At 38.8% G+C, this 15,385-nt stretch overlaps 1 protein-coding gene across 1 annotated transcript in view; it reads right to left on the bottom strand.

Moving 5' to 3' along the window:
- The window catches only part of NDUFS4 (NADH:ubiquinone oxidoreductase subunit S4), a 45,057-nt gene extending 36,432 nt beyond the window's left edge, over positions 1–8,625 (bottom strand). The window contains exon 1 of the mRNA XM_027709326.1: positions 8,322–8,625. Within this exon, the coding sequence (XP_027565127.1) occupies positions 8,322–8,623 (302 nt within the window). The 5' untranslated portion in view covers positions 8,624–8,625. The remainder of the gene's footprint in view (positions 1–8,321) is intronic.
- Between the last annotated feature and the right edge of the window lie 6,760 nt (positions 8,626–15,385).

Below are 15,385 nucleotides of genomic sequence, written 5' to 3'. Positions count from 1 at the left end.
AACGGTTCAGGCAAAAACTCACAGAGCTACCTTGGGTTCAAGTTAGTACGTGGCAAGCGACAGCTGCACATCCTGAAACAGTTCTCTGCAAATCTCTGGCTGATACTAAAGCATTTCTAACGTGCTTGGACACAAACTGAGTCATTATTTACAACTAAACATCTGGAAAAAGTCATGCCAGTGCTCCTAGACCCTCATATGCACCTGACTCCAAGTATGCCAGTGTTTTCTGACAGATAACAGCAAACACACTAGAAATGCTTTTGAGAGAGGGCCTTAAAGTGTTAAGAATAAAACTACCCAAAATTATTTAAGTGTTTTTTTTTGTAGAAATCATAAAACTCATTATGAAAGGAGATCTGATGTACTACTTTTACAGCAATAGAATACATAATTTCTAAGCTGTCCAACTGCTCTCAGGTGACAGGAGCTCTCAACTACTGCCATCTGTACAGTTGCTGATAAACCATTTGATTACATATTACTCTCCAAACCAGAAGACCTAATCTTAGGAATTAACCTCAGTTCACAACCTGAGAGCAGCAGGCTCCCCAAGAACCAGAAGCCTCTTACAGGCACGTCAGTCGGAAGACAAATAATGCTAGAAATGTTGCACAGCCCATATAAACTATCAACTATCAACTGAATTTTATATTCTCTAGTTAGAAAGCCTAATAAAGTTAAAAGGAAGAGAGAAAAGTTATATAGGGATTAAAGATAAAATACACAGGTGACACATTTGCTCTGTTTGTGCTTTCTAAATGTCAGACTCCTCACAAATACACATTCAGGCATCCATATAACTTGACAAAACTAAAAAAATGTGCTCTTTATAAAAAAGAACAACAGAAGTCAAAGGGCTTAATTTCAAAACTGTGAGGAATGAAACTAATGTTCCACAACCCACCTCTGTCTTAGTTTGTGCATTTTGAAAAAGAGCCTTTGAATCATGTAAAATTAACAAAAAAAAAAAAGTAAAGATTCCTCTGTGTTTGCCAACTGATTTCTGGCATAGCATGGTCCTCCTGTATTTCCTCCCTATCCTTTCCTACTGATTTAGCCTTTCCATTTGACTGCATTTACAAGCTTAATTAATTCTTATTCTAATAATACAAGGTCTGTAAAATATAGCATATATACAAAGGCAACTTCTTTCTTATTTAATGCTTTCAAACATTTGAGCTGTAAACTACAGCACAAAAAAGAATCATTTAAAGTGTTACCGGAAAACTACATCTTTGTTTATGATGGTTCACAAAAGTCAAATAAGCTATTTGGCTAGTAGGCCTCAGCTGTTGGGCAGCTATGACAAACTGTTTTAAGAGATATATATTAATTTATGTTTGTAGTACAAGCCACTTAGAGACAGTCAAATGTTCACAAATGGAATGCGACATACAGAGGGTCACTTTTCAGAACTGTATGCTCTCTCCAGTTGTTCTGGATGAGGATGGGACAATGTAGCTAATATTATTGTGTATGAATTTATTTCACACTTGATTTGTGAACTTTGCCTTGTCTCAGCTACCTTACTCTTCAATTTCCTTTCTGACATCAGGTTTTCGTCCTCAATTCCCCTTTGAACCGTCGCCATTCTGCAGTTATCATGTACCTTAGCTACTCTCCATTATGCCACACACCTTAATCACATCACTTGACCAGTCTGTTCACATTGTTCTTTTGCTGACATATTTCCAACTTCCTTTTCACACACCCCTGAGGGAAACAACCCCCATGATATTTCAATACATTTTTGACTACAGAGTTACATGCAGAGAAGATACACCAATGGTGCCACCTTAGATGCAAGAACATAATTTGAGTTTTCAAGTGCTGTAATATTAGCAGCCTGAAGACAAACTCTGTCAGACCATGCATCATGATCCTAAGGGCACTAACGGGTGTTAATGGCCATGACCAGCCTCACACAGGACCTCACACTGGACCTCCATGATCCCCCCCCGTGGCCCTGGAGTTCCATTTAAAAGCTCAGCTCTCGGTCTTCAGCCCTTGCCTAAGTGACATCATTAGTGCACCCACCTGCAGGCCTGGCTCTGGTTCTTGTCCTCCTTAGTAAGGGCACTGTCCTTACTGTGGTCACCTTCAGCTCCCAGCTTGCCTTACCCGCAGGAGCAGACAGCCCTTGCTGCTTCCTGACACTTTGCTACATTAATTCCTATCAAACACAGATTTTTTCCCACTGTATACAATATTGCAGGATGCACTTGTTTTTCAGCCTCATTACTATGCAACCAAAGCAAAGGACTTAATTTCTGCGTAGTCTCTCTATAATGACTAATTTTAAATCTTACTTTGTTTTAAAAACATACTAACTACACAGGTTTTTAGTTGTGGGTGCCAGCGTGGTTAAATACCTTCTACAATATACATCTGTCTTGAGATGAAAACAAATATTTGGCTGAAATGTAAGCAACCCATGTGTTTCCAACAGAACTTTCAAAAAAAATTATCACACCAAAACTTTAACTTCTACTCTACATACAAGTGCAAGCAACAATTACATGGCACCAGCTAAAAAAAAAAAGTCCTTTCTTTTGCATAGTGTATCTGCATCTGCAATCTTAGGACAACAATTTTTTAAATTGTTGAAGGACAAATTATTTTGTGTTACAAGAGTAATAGAATGAAACTGCCAAGTTACATAAAGTCAGTCTACTTTCAAAGAAACTTGAGTGCCCTGTTTTTCAATAGTGACTTTTCTTTCCATTTACCGTTATTTATTAATGTAAACACATCTTACAAGCATTTTTGAGAACTCACCTTTGAGAATTAAAATAACCTCATTAGTTATCCTATTTGTGTGATCCCTTGTATTCTTACCTATACACTGATCCTCTCCTCCACTAGTACTATTCTATCTTTCTTTCTTTTACTACTCTTACTATCTAAGCACCTGTTAGCCCTCTGAAAGGAGACTGCTAGTCTTGGTATTACTCACCCTTTTCTAAAGTGGAGTAAACCCTTAAGGCAACACTGGCGTTTCAAATGCAAACCTTATTCTTGAATTCCAGTTCAGATAACAACATTCAGATTATTTCTCTCTCTCTCTGGTAGGCACAAACACTGACATATGACAAAACACCACTGCTGCAGAATTTTCCTTTCTATAACTTACACAGCACATACAAATACTCTTTGAGTACATGACAGAACAATTAGAGCTACTGCATGAAGAGCTTTCTCATTTTTTTCCTTTGAAACTACTGAAAGATATAGAAAAGATGAAAAATTAAACAGCCATCCTCTGCAGCAAAATTTTAGTCTGGACTTCAAGACAAATAGCATTGCTAACATTTAGTAGAAGATTACCTCAACAGACTTATTACAAATGACATTATCAGAAATATTCACATATAGAATATACATTCGTAAAAGACAGGTCTTCAAATATCTTATAAAAAATACATGAAATCTGATTTTTACAAAACTGAATAGGACCTGTTTATGAAATCTTTCATGTTAATACTCCAAAAATAAGCAGCTGCAAGAATTGTTTGCCCACACACATTCTGGAGCTGCCTACAGTCTGCCTTATTGAGTCAAAAGTTAATTTACTTTCTCAACACCACCCATGGGCCAAGGGAAGATTTACACAGAAACTACTGCAGCTAGGAAGTGGCTAATGACAAAATGGTACATAAACACACTGTTACACTGCTAGGAGAGAACAACTACACTTTGTAACTCAGACAGAAATAACACCATTAATTTCTTAGGAAATATGGAAATACACATTATAAAGAAGGTAATGTTAACTGTTCAGCTTGCCTCTTGCTAGTTTAGCAGTATCTTTTATGAGAAATAATAAAGGATGTGATCTTAAGACAGTTTGGAGGTATACTTTTTAACACGCTCAGAATCAAATGCTTACAAAATAATTTTAAAACCTTATCCAAATCCAGTGTATCGCCATGAGGACAAAAACATGGGTAAAACATATAAAACGTTAAGCTCTTAAAGATTGTACAAATCACTGAAATTATTAGTATAAAAGAAGACTTTGTTTTAAACTTGTTTTTTTCTTAAAAACTGTTTGGGAGCAGTTTCATGCTTCCCTGCTAACTATATAAGCCTCTCAGCAATTCAGTCTCTTAAAACAGTAATTTTCATCAAATACAGATGAGTTAAACCTGCTGCACAGTATATATTAAACCTCCATCACTAAAGCAAATTTTATTATTTTGCTAACTTAGATTTGAAATTCCATCTATTGACAGCTGGCATTTGAATTCCCCTTCCCCATGTATTCACGTGACATTTCACAATCTTACTATTAAACTATTTATTTGACAAAAAATGTGCTTCAACTCACTGCAACAAGTTCTACAAGTATATTTCTCAAACTTCAAGATATCAAATATTTGGCATTAGGAAATACCAACATGAAAGCCTTTTCCATAAAGAATGTTTGGTGGATTGTCTTGAAAACAAAGTGTCATTTTCAAACGCAGTATCAGAATCTATTTTAAATGGTTTAGTCCCTGAAGGAAAGTATTATGTCCTTCTGTTTTAGGATACTATTGGTAACAAACTTCACCGCTACCCTTCACAGCTTTTTTGGGGTTTTGTTTGTTTTTTGTTTTGGTGCAGTTTTGGGGTTTTATTTGTATCTCCACTCCCCTTCAAATCTTCAAAGGAGAACGAAGATTATTAGGTTCTCAAATCAGTATATTTTTGAAAAAAATTGTTATCACATGTAATAATGCCTTTTTTAAAGGCATGCCAAACTTTAGGTAAGCAACCTACAGTTCTGAGCCCACAATGACTAGTTGCCACAGAGCTGGTTAGAAGAGCTTACAGCTGTTTGCAAGAGGAAGGTAACACATTTTAGAGATCCATCTGAAAAATGACATGAAAAATCCATTATCATGAAACGTAGAGAGCATGTTGTCAGGTATTACACCTGCACACACAAAATACTTTGCTTCTGGAACAGAAATTAATATCTCCATATTCTGACTGCAGATATAAAGGGCTTTATACTGTGATAAAGAGGGCTTCTCTGAAATAATGGTGGTTTTGAAACAAACATCTGATTCCCAGGACAGCAGAAATTTGTTTGAAGTTTCTTTTCCCAGCTTCACGTGTCCATATTTTCTAATGCAAGAAAACACTGTAGTCTTTTAGGTCAAACTCCAAAGAGCGTGTTCAACATAATTGCAAGCTCCTGAAACCTTGATAGATCTTACAACACGAAAGCTTCAAAATGTGACTTAAGCTAAGGATGCACTTTTGCTTTCTGAATGAGCTCAAGCCAGGTGCTGACGTCTACTAGGCTCACCACCAGATAAAATGAGGGGCTCAGTAACCACTGCACAACTGATTTAAAACAGGCACTCAGACCTTCATAAAAATACAAGGAATGTTGCTGCATGTTCTCTTAACTTTGGACCAAACACTTATTCCCATGTTGTGTTACCAGTCACCAGTTTATAATCAGCAGGCATCTTGGGCATGCATATGTTAAAGTGCTTAAACATGTACTGAAAAATCAGTATTAGAAGATGTCATAAAATTTCTAAGAACCAAATATTGCTCATGGAAATCAGAATAGATTTTCTCTTGTAACTCTTGGAAAGTGATCTTGGGAATTCTTTTCAAAATCAGAGGAAGATATATTATTATTTAATTGAAGTTCTGAAAACTGGAGAACTATGAGAAGTTTCACATGTAAAAATCAGAAAAAAAACCCCACTGCAAATAAAACTATATCTTGAAGGTTTAAAATTTAATCCTACAGTGTTCAAACAATAAGCTATATTCCCCTCATAACTTAATTTAGGTAAATAACATGAAACTGTAACTTAACAAAGTTTTACCAACCAAACCTTACTCTGAATCTAAGTAAACAAAAGTAAACTGTTGAAGTGATGTAAGAATCATTCAAATGCCCTCACAGTTGACAATTCCAGCATCTTCTTCAGTCATGTCCTAAGAACAGCAACCATTTTTTTGCTAGTAATTCTAATGCTTTTATTTACTTTATTTTCTTTAAGACCTACATCTAGCATACTGCTATAGTACATTCTTTTTACTCCAATAATAAATTAGACAGACAAATACTTTAAATATACTCTGAAACAAAGAAGCTACTTGTACCAAACTGTATCTGTCAAAATACTTTTCTGAAAGGAAACCAGTATTTCAGGATCCATATATCCAATTGCAAGATATGCTGCAAACCACTAGCTTTTGGACACTTGCTGATCATTATAACTGGAAAATAAGTAGTTCGTACAGTAAGATTCAACTCTGTGAGGTTGGGAGATGTGAGACACTAAAGCTGGAGACAGGACTTATAAATTGCCAAACTTTGAGGCATTTATTTGTATTTCTGGTAAAATAAAAGGGATTACATGCTCCCTAAGAAAGGTTATGGTATCTAAAAAAGGAAAATAAACCCAACGGTGGCTTTCAAGAAGTAAGACAAAGCACAAAAGCAAGAGATGCGCTTTCTCCCATGCACTTCCATCTAATTTTATTACCTCACTGTGAGTATAGGAAGACATCTTGAATTTATAATGTTGAGCCCTAAATCCTTTTCTGTAATTATGTACACTGATTCTCACTCCCAAGGAGGGAGACTACAGAGGCTGGTTAAGAATTCTTTTCATACAAAAGAGGAAAGATGTTAAGTTTCATGCCTACTTAATCAAGAAAATAATTACTTTACAAAAATTATGCAATGAATGACAGCCGCCACCATTCCTTTCATAGTGCCAAAAGTACTTTACTTTGAAATGTCTTTTCCTCAATCCACAAAAAACTTTATTCTCCCTCTTCCAAAAAGCAATGACTGCAAAGCTGTGTAAAACTTGAAGTAAGACAAACTCATAATGTTCTTCTCTCCCACTTCTCCAAGAAGCCTGCTGATTCATGATAAGGCCACTCTCCTATGGAATGTGAAGCATAAGTTCCAGTCCCTCTCAGGCCTGGAGTATTTTCAACATCCCTCTTACTAAAAGCACTAAGGGACACTAATTCTTCTACTCCCTCTGTGGCAGGGAAGGAACCTAAGACACTGTTTCAAAAAAGAAATCCCTACTTAGGAGTTCCTACCTCATATTTCCATGCTGTTCATACCCACCCCTGCTACACCCTACTATTTTTTCTGAAATAACTACTTCAACACAGAGTGGTAAAACTTTAAAACAAACAAACATAATTATTTTCAACCTGAATCACTTGACTGATCCAATTTACCACATGGCACAGGCAGCAGTTCTGTCAAAACCACAGAGATGGGCAGAAACAAGCAGTTGAACACGAACAGTAAGTTTCTGCATTAGCATAGAGGAATTACAAAATTCATACTCACAGATTCAAAAGCATATTTAGGAGACTGAGAACTAACTTTCAACGCCATAAAACAGGTGCCATTTTAAAAAGGAGAAGGTAGAAGGAATTAATGGGGCAATGAGAGCATAAAAATGTGAAAAAATATGGTTATAGTTCCTTTTTCTCTATGTGTGCATATATAGCTTTCTCTGTGTTTATATATACACACATACATACATGTATAAAGACCCCCACAGATTTAAATAAAATTACTGAAACTAACTTGTAGAGTTAGTAGAGACCAGAGTAGCACTGAAAAGCAAACCCTCCAAATCACAGCTAATGGTATTGAACTACATTACTTCTCACTGCCAGAAGGGAGTCTTACAAAAGCCTAAGTCCTGTGAGATGCACAGCAGGAAACATACGCATGCATCTTCGACTGCAGGTTAGGTCATGTACTGGGCTTTTAACACACACCTCTGCATTAAAGAAACAAACAACAATGAGCCACCAAAAATTATACAGCTATTTCCAGCATTATTTTTAGGAGATCAGTGAAGAAGCAGCTATGCACCCCCATAAAGACGTAACGTATTTGGAGGAGGGAGTGAAGAGAAAAGGCTACAGGGTACAGAACAGGACAGTGGGGTGCAAATCTCGGAGAAGGGCTGCTGTCGAGGGGAGGCTCCTCGGCAATGAGGCCCTGTCACCACCTCTCGACCTCCGGCGCCGCAAGGACACTGGGCGGGCGGTCACCGCTAGCCGGGCGGCAAGGACAGACAAGGACACTCAGGGCCAGACACAGACACACAAGGCCAGACAAGGACAGACACAGAGAAAGACTCTGCCTCTCGCCCCCCCGGCCGCCCCCCGCCCGCGGCCCGGCCCTGCGCAGCCCCCCCGGCCCGGCACGGCCGCGGCGCAGCCCCAGGCCAGGGACGGGCTCCTCGGGCCCCCGCGGGTACCGGAGCGCCGCGGTGCCCGCGACGCGGGCGGCAGGGCGGCCGCGGTGCCGTTACCTGGGCGGCGGCGGACGGGCCGCGGCCGCACCGCTCCGGGCGAGGAGGCGCCTCAGGGCCGCTGACATTGAGAGAGACGGCGCCATGACGCTGAGCGGAGCCGCTACGAGACGGCGGCGCCGCAGGGACAAACCTTCTCCGCCCCGGCAGGAAACGCGAAGGTGAGGGCGAAAAGAGGCGGTGGGAGGGGCGGGCGAGGAAGGGGACCGGGACAGGGAGACATGGAGAGAGGGGTGGGCAGAGGCAGGAGCGACAAGGGCTGCTGGCACGGAAGGATGGCAGGCCTGATACCCTGAGCCCATGGGAGGAGATGTTCACGTGTTTTGGGCACAGACGCCCCTTTTCGTCAGCCACACGTTTGTGCGGGAAACATTTTGTGACAGCTTTGGTTGTGACACCATCTTCTTTATGGTTACACACTGAAAGAGGGGAAATTTAGGTTAGATGTTAGGAAGAAACTCTTTACTTTGAGGGTGGTGAGACACTAGAACAGGTTGCTCAGGGAAGTTTGGATGCCCCAACCCTGTTGCTGTTCAAGACCAGGTTGGATAAAGCCTTGAGCAGGCTGGTCTAGTGGAAGGTATCCCTGCCCATGGTATGGGGGTTGGGACTAGATGATCTTTAGGGTCCATTCCAACCCCTTAATAATTAATTCTATCATTCTATGATTCTCAGTGGCAGGGGACAAGCCCAAGGGAGGGCAGATGTCTGGGCTGGCTGGTGACCTCTGGGCATGGGTGTCCCCAGTGCCTGGAGACCTCCTGCCTGGGCACGGGGGCGGGGGGGGGGGGGATGCGGAGGCAAGTATTTCTCACCCCATTCTTTCCCATTATTTTTCACAGACAAAATGGTGCACTCTGTACAAAGACATGGAAGCGCTGCTACATTATCTTGCACCTGTTTTTAACATACTTCTTAGTCTCTAACATACTGTGGTACTTTTAGGAGCTCTGTTCTATTTTGAAAACAATTCCGGCCTTATTTCCTTTATTCAAGCAACGAAGGCTAGCAAGACCCCATGTCTCTTAGAGTTGTATTTTTAATACATTAACCATGAACAGCAAGTGAATAACAGTACTTACGCCCTGGAAGAATTACAGTGCTGTGGACATGGTTAAAGAAGAGAGGTTGCTATAAATCAAGAGTCAAGTATGATTATGTTTAGTGCCAAAAGCTCAAATGAAGTTTCCAAAAACACATGATGTTACAGTAGGATCTGCAACATTGTGAAGTACTGAAAAGGTTTTGGTTCTGGGGGTGAAAAAAGATGGTATCCCCAAAATTATTCTAATTCTCTTTATCTTAAAAATCTGTTGACATTTTCAAAAAAAGCTTAGATAAATTTTCGGCTTCAATTTTACTGAAAAACTGAAAAAATATTTAGAAGTTTGTTAAAGGAAGGATAAAAAGTGATGTCATTCCAACTGGAGGAAAACCCTGTTGGTCTTGACTAACTGTTTATGTGTTCCTCCAGGAGAAGCAAGTCTTGCGCTCAGTTTTGACAGAATGGTTTGACAGGGTCAGATACAAAACTTCTGCACAGGCAAGTAACTTCAGTATTTTCATGCCCTAAATAAAGGAAAATGTAAAAATAGTTCTAATGAAATGCTAAACAAACTTTCAGCAAATGTCTTCAACAGTATCAAATCAACAGAGCATTAGTTTCCAATGAGAACAAACAAGCAACAGCCTTGTATTATGTAATTCTAGTGAAATGCCAGACCTAGAGCCATTACTTCATAGTCTTTTTATTAGGTAACTGCAAGTCATCGTATTCAAACTTTCCACTCTAAAATATGTAATTTTCTATGCTTTCTTCCTATTGAATATTTCTGAATTGTGGGAAAATGAAAGTATATACTTCTTTTTCCTTTCAAAACAATAACAATGCTGCAGAAAAAGAAGAAAAGGGAAAAATCTGTCTGGGCAGCATAATACGGAGACCCAATAATGACAGTGATTTACAAATTTGGTGGGGTTTACAATCAGGACCATTTAAAATTAATTTTTCAATCATTAGTGAATATGTTCAAAGTCAGATGTAGTGAGACGGACAACAGGAGTAATTTTGTAGCAATGATGAATTGAAATGGCTTATATGGGATTGGGGTGTCTTTTGTTAAGTGCAGGTGGCAAAATGCTCCAAACTTTTGAACTTAACCAGTTTGTCTCCAGGGAGTTTGAGAGAAACAGTTGAAAAGCTGAATCCCAAAGTTTTCTGTGATTTTTTTTTTCTAGCTGTATCAGTTATCAGATGCGTGTTATCTGACACTAGAACTTCAGTCATATGCAGATAAGACATAGTGAGAATATCTGCATCTCACGAAATTCATTAATTCTTCTCTCCTGTCTAAAGTCTTTGTCCAATGCGTGACTGATGACAGTATTCACACCAACTCAGATTTACTTAATCTAATCCAAACTTTTCTCTTTTGTGGTGCTTTAGCAAGGAGAAATGTTCTGTCATTTCTGGAAGCAGAGGAACAGTTTATAGCTGTTCAAAGGCACCAGTGGTTCAGTGAAGCTGGTTGCCCTTGAGGGCTCCATTGTAAACAGAGGTAAATTGTCTGTGTCTTTCTACTTTTTATTAGCTGGCAGATTATCGTAGCTCAGTTGAAGATCTTTTGGATCGATCCAACTTTGTGTCTGTCTTCCACTGTCAGAGATGGTGTCAGTGGCTTGGGCAGCACGTGAAGGCTCCTATGTTTCATGTGACCCAGTTCTTTGAACTTCTGCTCTCCCTGCTACCTCTTCTGTGGGTGAGGGAAGCACAGAGGTAGCCCACAGCAGCTGGAATTTGAAGATGCCGCTTTGTTAACTGAATGTGTCAAAGGAGGGTGCCAAATTCAGGAGCTGCCTTTGGCAGCAGAGACAGGATGGTCCTGTGCTAGATCACAGCTTATGGGCTCGAGTATGTGTGTAAGTGAATGTTCTGCTAATTGCTAGCACAGTCCCTGAAACCGTTTTGACCCTGACCAATTAGCACCATCCCAAACAATGTCTGAGCACAGTCTGGGAACAAGCATGGGCCTGGGACTGTTCCTAATAAGCCGTGTGGATGAGGCCATTCTGGGTTTTAGGTTGTTTTTTTTGGAGTAGGGAAGAAGAGGAGAAAGACTTTAGCTCCACGGATGTGTGCAGTGCCATGTAAGCTGAGCTGCATCAGGGATACTTATGCTGTTTGTTTACTAATTTAAAAGTAACCGTAGCATTTGTTGATGAAGTATTATTGTATAGTAGTCACAAAATCATGAGAGACTATTACGAGACAAATAACCATAGCTCTCCAGGGACAGCATTTGTGACAATTCCAAGCACACAGTTTACCATGAAATTAATATGCACCAACAGTCCCTTGCAGTCTGGTGCCTGAGAAAGGGAGAGACATGAATTTTTCTGTCTCCCACTACTTCCCGGAGTTAATAAGAAGACCTGTAAAATACTCCTGCATAGGCTGAATGTATACTGTTTTATCTGGTTTGCTTAAATCTGTGTAAATCTATTCACCCATATAATACAACACCTTTTTTAATCATCATGTCTGAGGTTAAACTAATGAATTTGTGTGCATTGCAGTTTTAGAAAATGAAGTGTTAAATGCCATATTCCCCAAAATAATTCAATGCATCAATTTTTGAGGTGACTGCAGAAGTATCATTCCAAGTCAATACTTTCACAAAGGCTTAAACTTTTCATTCATAATTCTGGCTGCAAGCTGATCTTCTGTCACTGATATACTGTGAAACGCTGTCCCTCAAGACTGAAATAGTTCATGTGCCAACACTTATTGTGCTGTACAGTATGCTCACAGTTCCTATTGTCTCACTCTATGAGAAAATTTATTAGCTTAACTATGCAGAGTTAGAATTATAGTCTTTCTTCAGATATGTGAGAATTGGAGAAGAAAATTTAACCTTTTACTTTTTTCCTGCAGGACTGAAGTTGCATAGCTTTACTCCATGCCCAAGCAAATCACTTCTGGTACAAATAAATTCATAGTCTCAAATGAACTGCAGTTAACAGTGAAAAGCAGAACTCGGGAGCTATTCCTTAATGTATTGTTGCTTTGAATTAATTTGTTTTCTTCTGGGTGGCATAGAGGAACTATGTAGGAAACAATAGCATCACTCTCAATGATCTCAACAGCCTAATGCGGTGAAGAACTGGTAGAAAAGGCATACAACATACAAGAGAGTTGATTATACTGGCTATAGCTGCATGTATTCCCGGTTCCATTTTGCTTGTTGGTTGCATTGATTTTACATACAGAAACTATAATTTCAGTGTTGAATATCTCTCAGGTTCTGACTGTTCAGATATCCAAGCATGACAGCTTAGCATACACTAAGGAATTCACATTAATTAACTCTCATAGGACCAAAATTTAGTTTTTAAAATACTATGTTTTGGTTTGAAAATTTTATTTTGAAAAGTTTATCTTTGTAAAGAGCTTCCTCTGTAAGTAGTGGTTCTTTTGGCTTCATTCTGTCCAGAATAATTTATTTTACTGATGAAATATCAGCTGCACTTATGCTTGCAGGTTTTTTTTCTTTAGTGTTTGCAGTGGGACAGAGACTACTCCTATGTAGTCCTTTGCAAACCTTACCATGCTTTAGGTATCAGGGTAAATTTAATTGCAGAGTTTTCCCCAAATGTAAGTTTCTGCATTAAAAGATGAGTTAGCATAAGAACATGATGTTTTGGGATTTTAGTATTTATTTAAATTCTTTATATGGCAGACAGGTTGGTAAGGTAGCTGAAGGTATTCTCAAAGTCTGTTTGATTGCATATGAAATGTAAAGTGCAGTTGGAGCTGTCTGGATTTAATTTCCACCCCTCACCCCCCCTTTGATACGGGGGAAGAAAATATCTCAGCTCATACAGGAGAAAAAAATTAAAACCAGGCATAGCCAGCCCCATTCACATGCAATCAAACGCCCTCACAGGGGAACTCCCCTTTCTGGCTGCATTACTGCCACTGGTGAAACACAATTTAAAAAAAAAAATCACTTTTTATACTCACTGCTTTCAAGTTAGACATTGACATGTGAACCAAAATCTTCTTTTTAACTATTGCCCGGGAGGCCACCAAAGAATCCCAGCTGACCCCCTGCCATCAGAGTGAGTGATGGTCGGCTGCTGGTGTTGCAGCTCACTTCCCCCAGGCTGCCACCCTGAGAGATCCCACCATCTACCGTCGGTGTGAGTGACATTAGCCCACTGGGCTTTGAAAACACTTTTCAGGTCGGTCACTGCGGAGAGATAGCTTCCTTCACATACACCGTCAGGGTGAGTGACGTCAGGCCACTGGGATTTAAAATACGGACCCTCAGGCTTGCTGAGCTGACACTGCTGAGAAAACTGCTTTTATTGTTGTACATCAGCAGGGACCTCTTTTTCTTTTTTTGCATTGTTTACTTAGAAGCTAGCCTCCCTGTTCCCCGACTCCCACCCCAGACAATTATTAACATCTATAGGGTAATTTCTATATCTTCTTTTTCTCTTTTTTGGAAAAAAAAACCAAACCTGGAGGTAAAGCAGATTGTAGTCTTTGAATTTTTATAGCCATCTGCTTTCTCATACAATTTTTGAAAGATCCTAGGTTGTTCTTAGTGGAAGAGTCTTAGAATAATAAAAGGAGAACAGTTAGAGATTCTAGTCCTTTAAGCTGTCCGGGTCAGACACTCCTTGATTGATAATGATAGACATTCTTCTTTCTTAGCTTTTCCTGAGTTTCCTGGAAAATTGAGATTTCAGGAAATGTTTCCCTCCAGTGTTGACAGAGTAAGACTTCAGCTGGTCCTTGGCCTTAAAGTTCATGCTGCAAAAAATAAAAGACTTCTCTGTCACCAACCATTATAGAAGTCTATAACAGACATTTTGCATAGTTTTTGAACCCTAAATTCAAATGATGAGATTTTAGGAGCTTTGTGAAATAATGCATGACAGTTAGGATAAAAAAATCCCCACCTAAACTAGTTAAAATGGAATAAAAGAATTTAAAATCACCATTCTATAATATTGTTGGAAACACTGTATTATATAATAGGATGTAGTGCAGTAGAAGTACCAGTTTTCTGAACTGTATTTCCCTTTCATTCAAGATTAAGAAATGTTTCTTGATATATCACTGAAAAGTAGTGATTTATTTATATCTATGGAATATGTATTCTATATAAGTGTACTATAGTTCTGTATTCTATCTAGTTTTGTATCTATTTATACTCTATATATCCCATATATCTATAAGATTTACATTTATAGGTAAAGGATACTAATTCCTTATAAAACAGGTAAGCTAAAATAAATATACACATTTAAAAATTTATGAAAATAAATTCTGAGAAAGATTGCTTGGTTAATTATTAATTTATTTAAAGTTATAGAATTGTCTTGAAACCAACATTTTTTGTCTGATTTGTGACTTTATTTTCTTTTCTTTGCTGTGTGCAATTTGAAGCTCTTCTCTCACTGATCTGAATTTCATTTGGATGCATAAACTCATTCTGTAGTCAGTTTCCATAAGAGGCAGTGTGCAGAGTGCCACTGCTCTTTACGAGAAATTTTATCACTTCAAATAGTCTCTTATCTGCCCATTTTTTGAATGGCATCAGCTACAGATAGATACTGAATGACTCCAGTTTCATTGAAGGAAGAGGCTTCTTAATTTTTTTTGAGAGATTAGCAGGAAATTATTGAAAATATGTAATAAAAATGTGTGTTAATGAAGCAACGGTATAATCCCGTAAAATCTATTTGAAAAGAATTTGCTTTAGCCTTATGAAAGCTGAAATATAGAACAGAAATATATTAACAGTGCAATGCTAGATCAGGCTGAGGTCCTTTCATGTTAGCATGAAAGCAGACCCTCATAGTTGCCACTGCAAGATGCTTCTGAGGACACTGGAGGCAAGGATGACATTCAGTCTTCCACACTGAAGTTCTTATCTTAAGTAATATCCTTGAACATTACAGTTTTTCCTACTCAAAAGAGTACTTTCAACATTTGAATGAGCTTGATAATACTCTGTGGTATTAAAAACCACAAGCTGGTTAGGTGTTGT

This window comes from Neopelma chrysocephalum, unplaced genomic scaffold, assembly GCF_003984885.1.
Source record: "Neopelma chrysocephalum unplaced genomic scaffold, ASM398488v2 Primary Assembly neopelma1_96770, whole genome shotgun sequence".
Lineage (NCBI taxonomy): Eukaryota > Metazoa > Chordata > Aves > Passeriformes > Pipridae > Neopelma > Neopelma chrysocephalum.
Note: the sequence above shows the minus strand (reverse complement) of the source record. Positions and strands in the feature narration are given on the sequence as shown.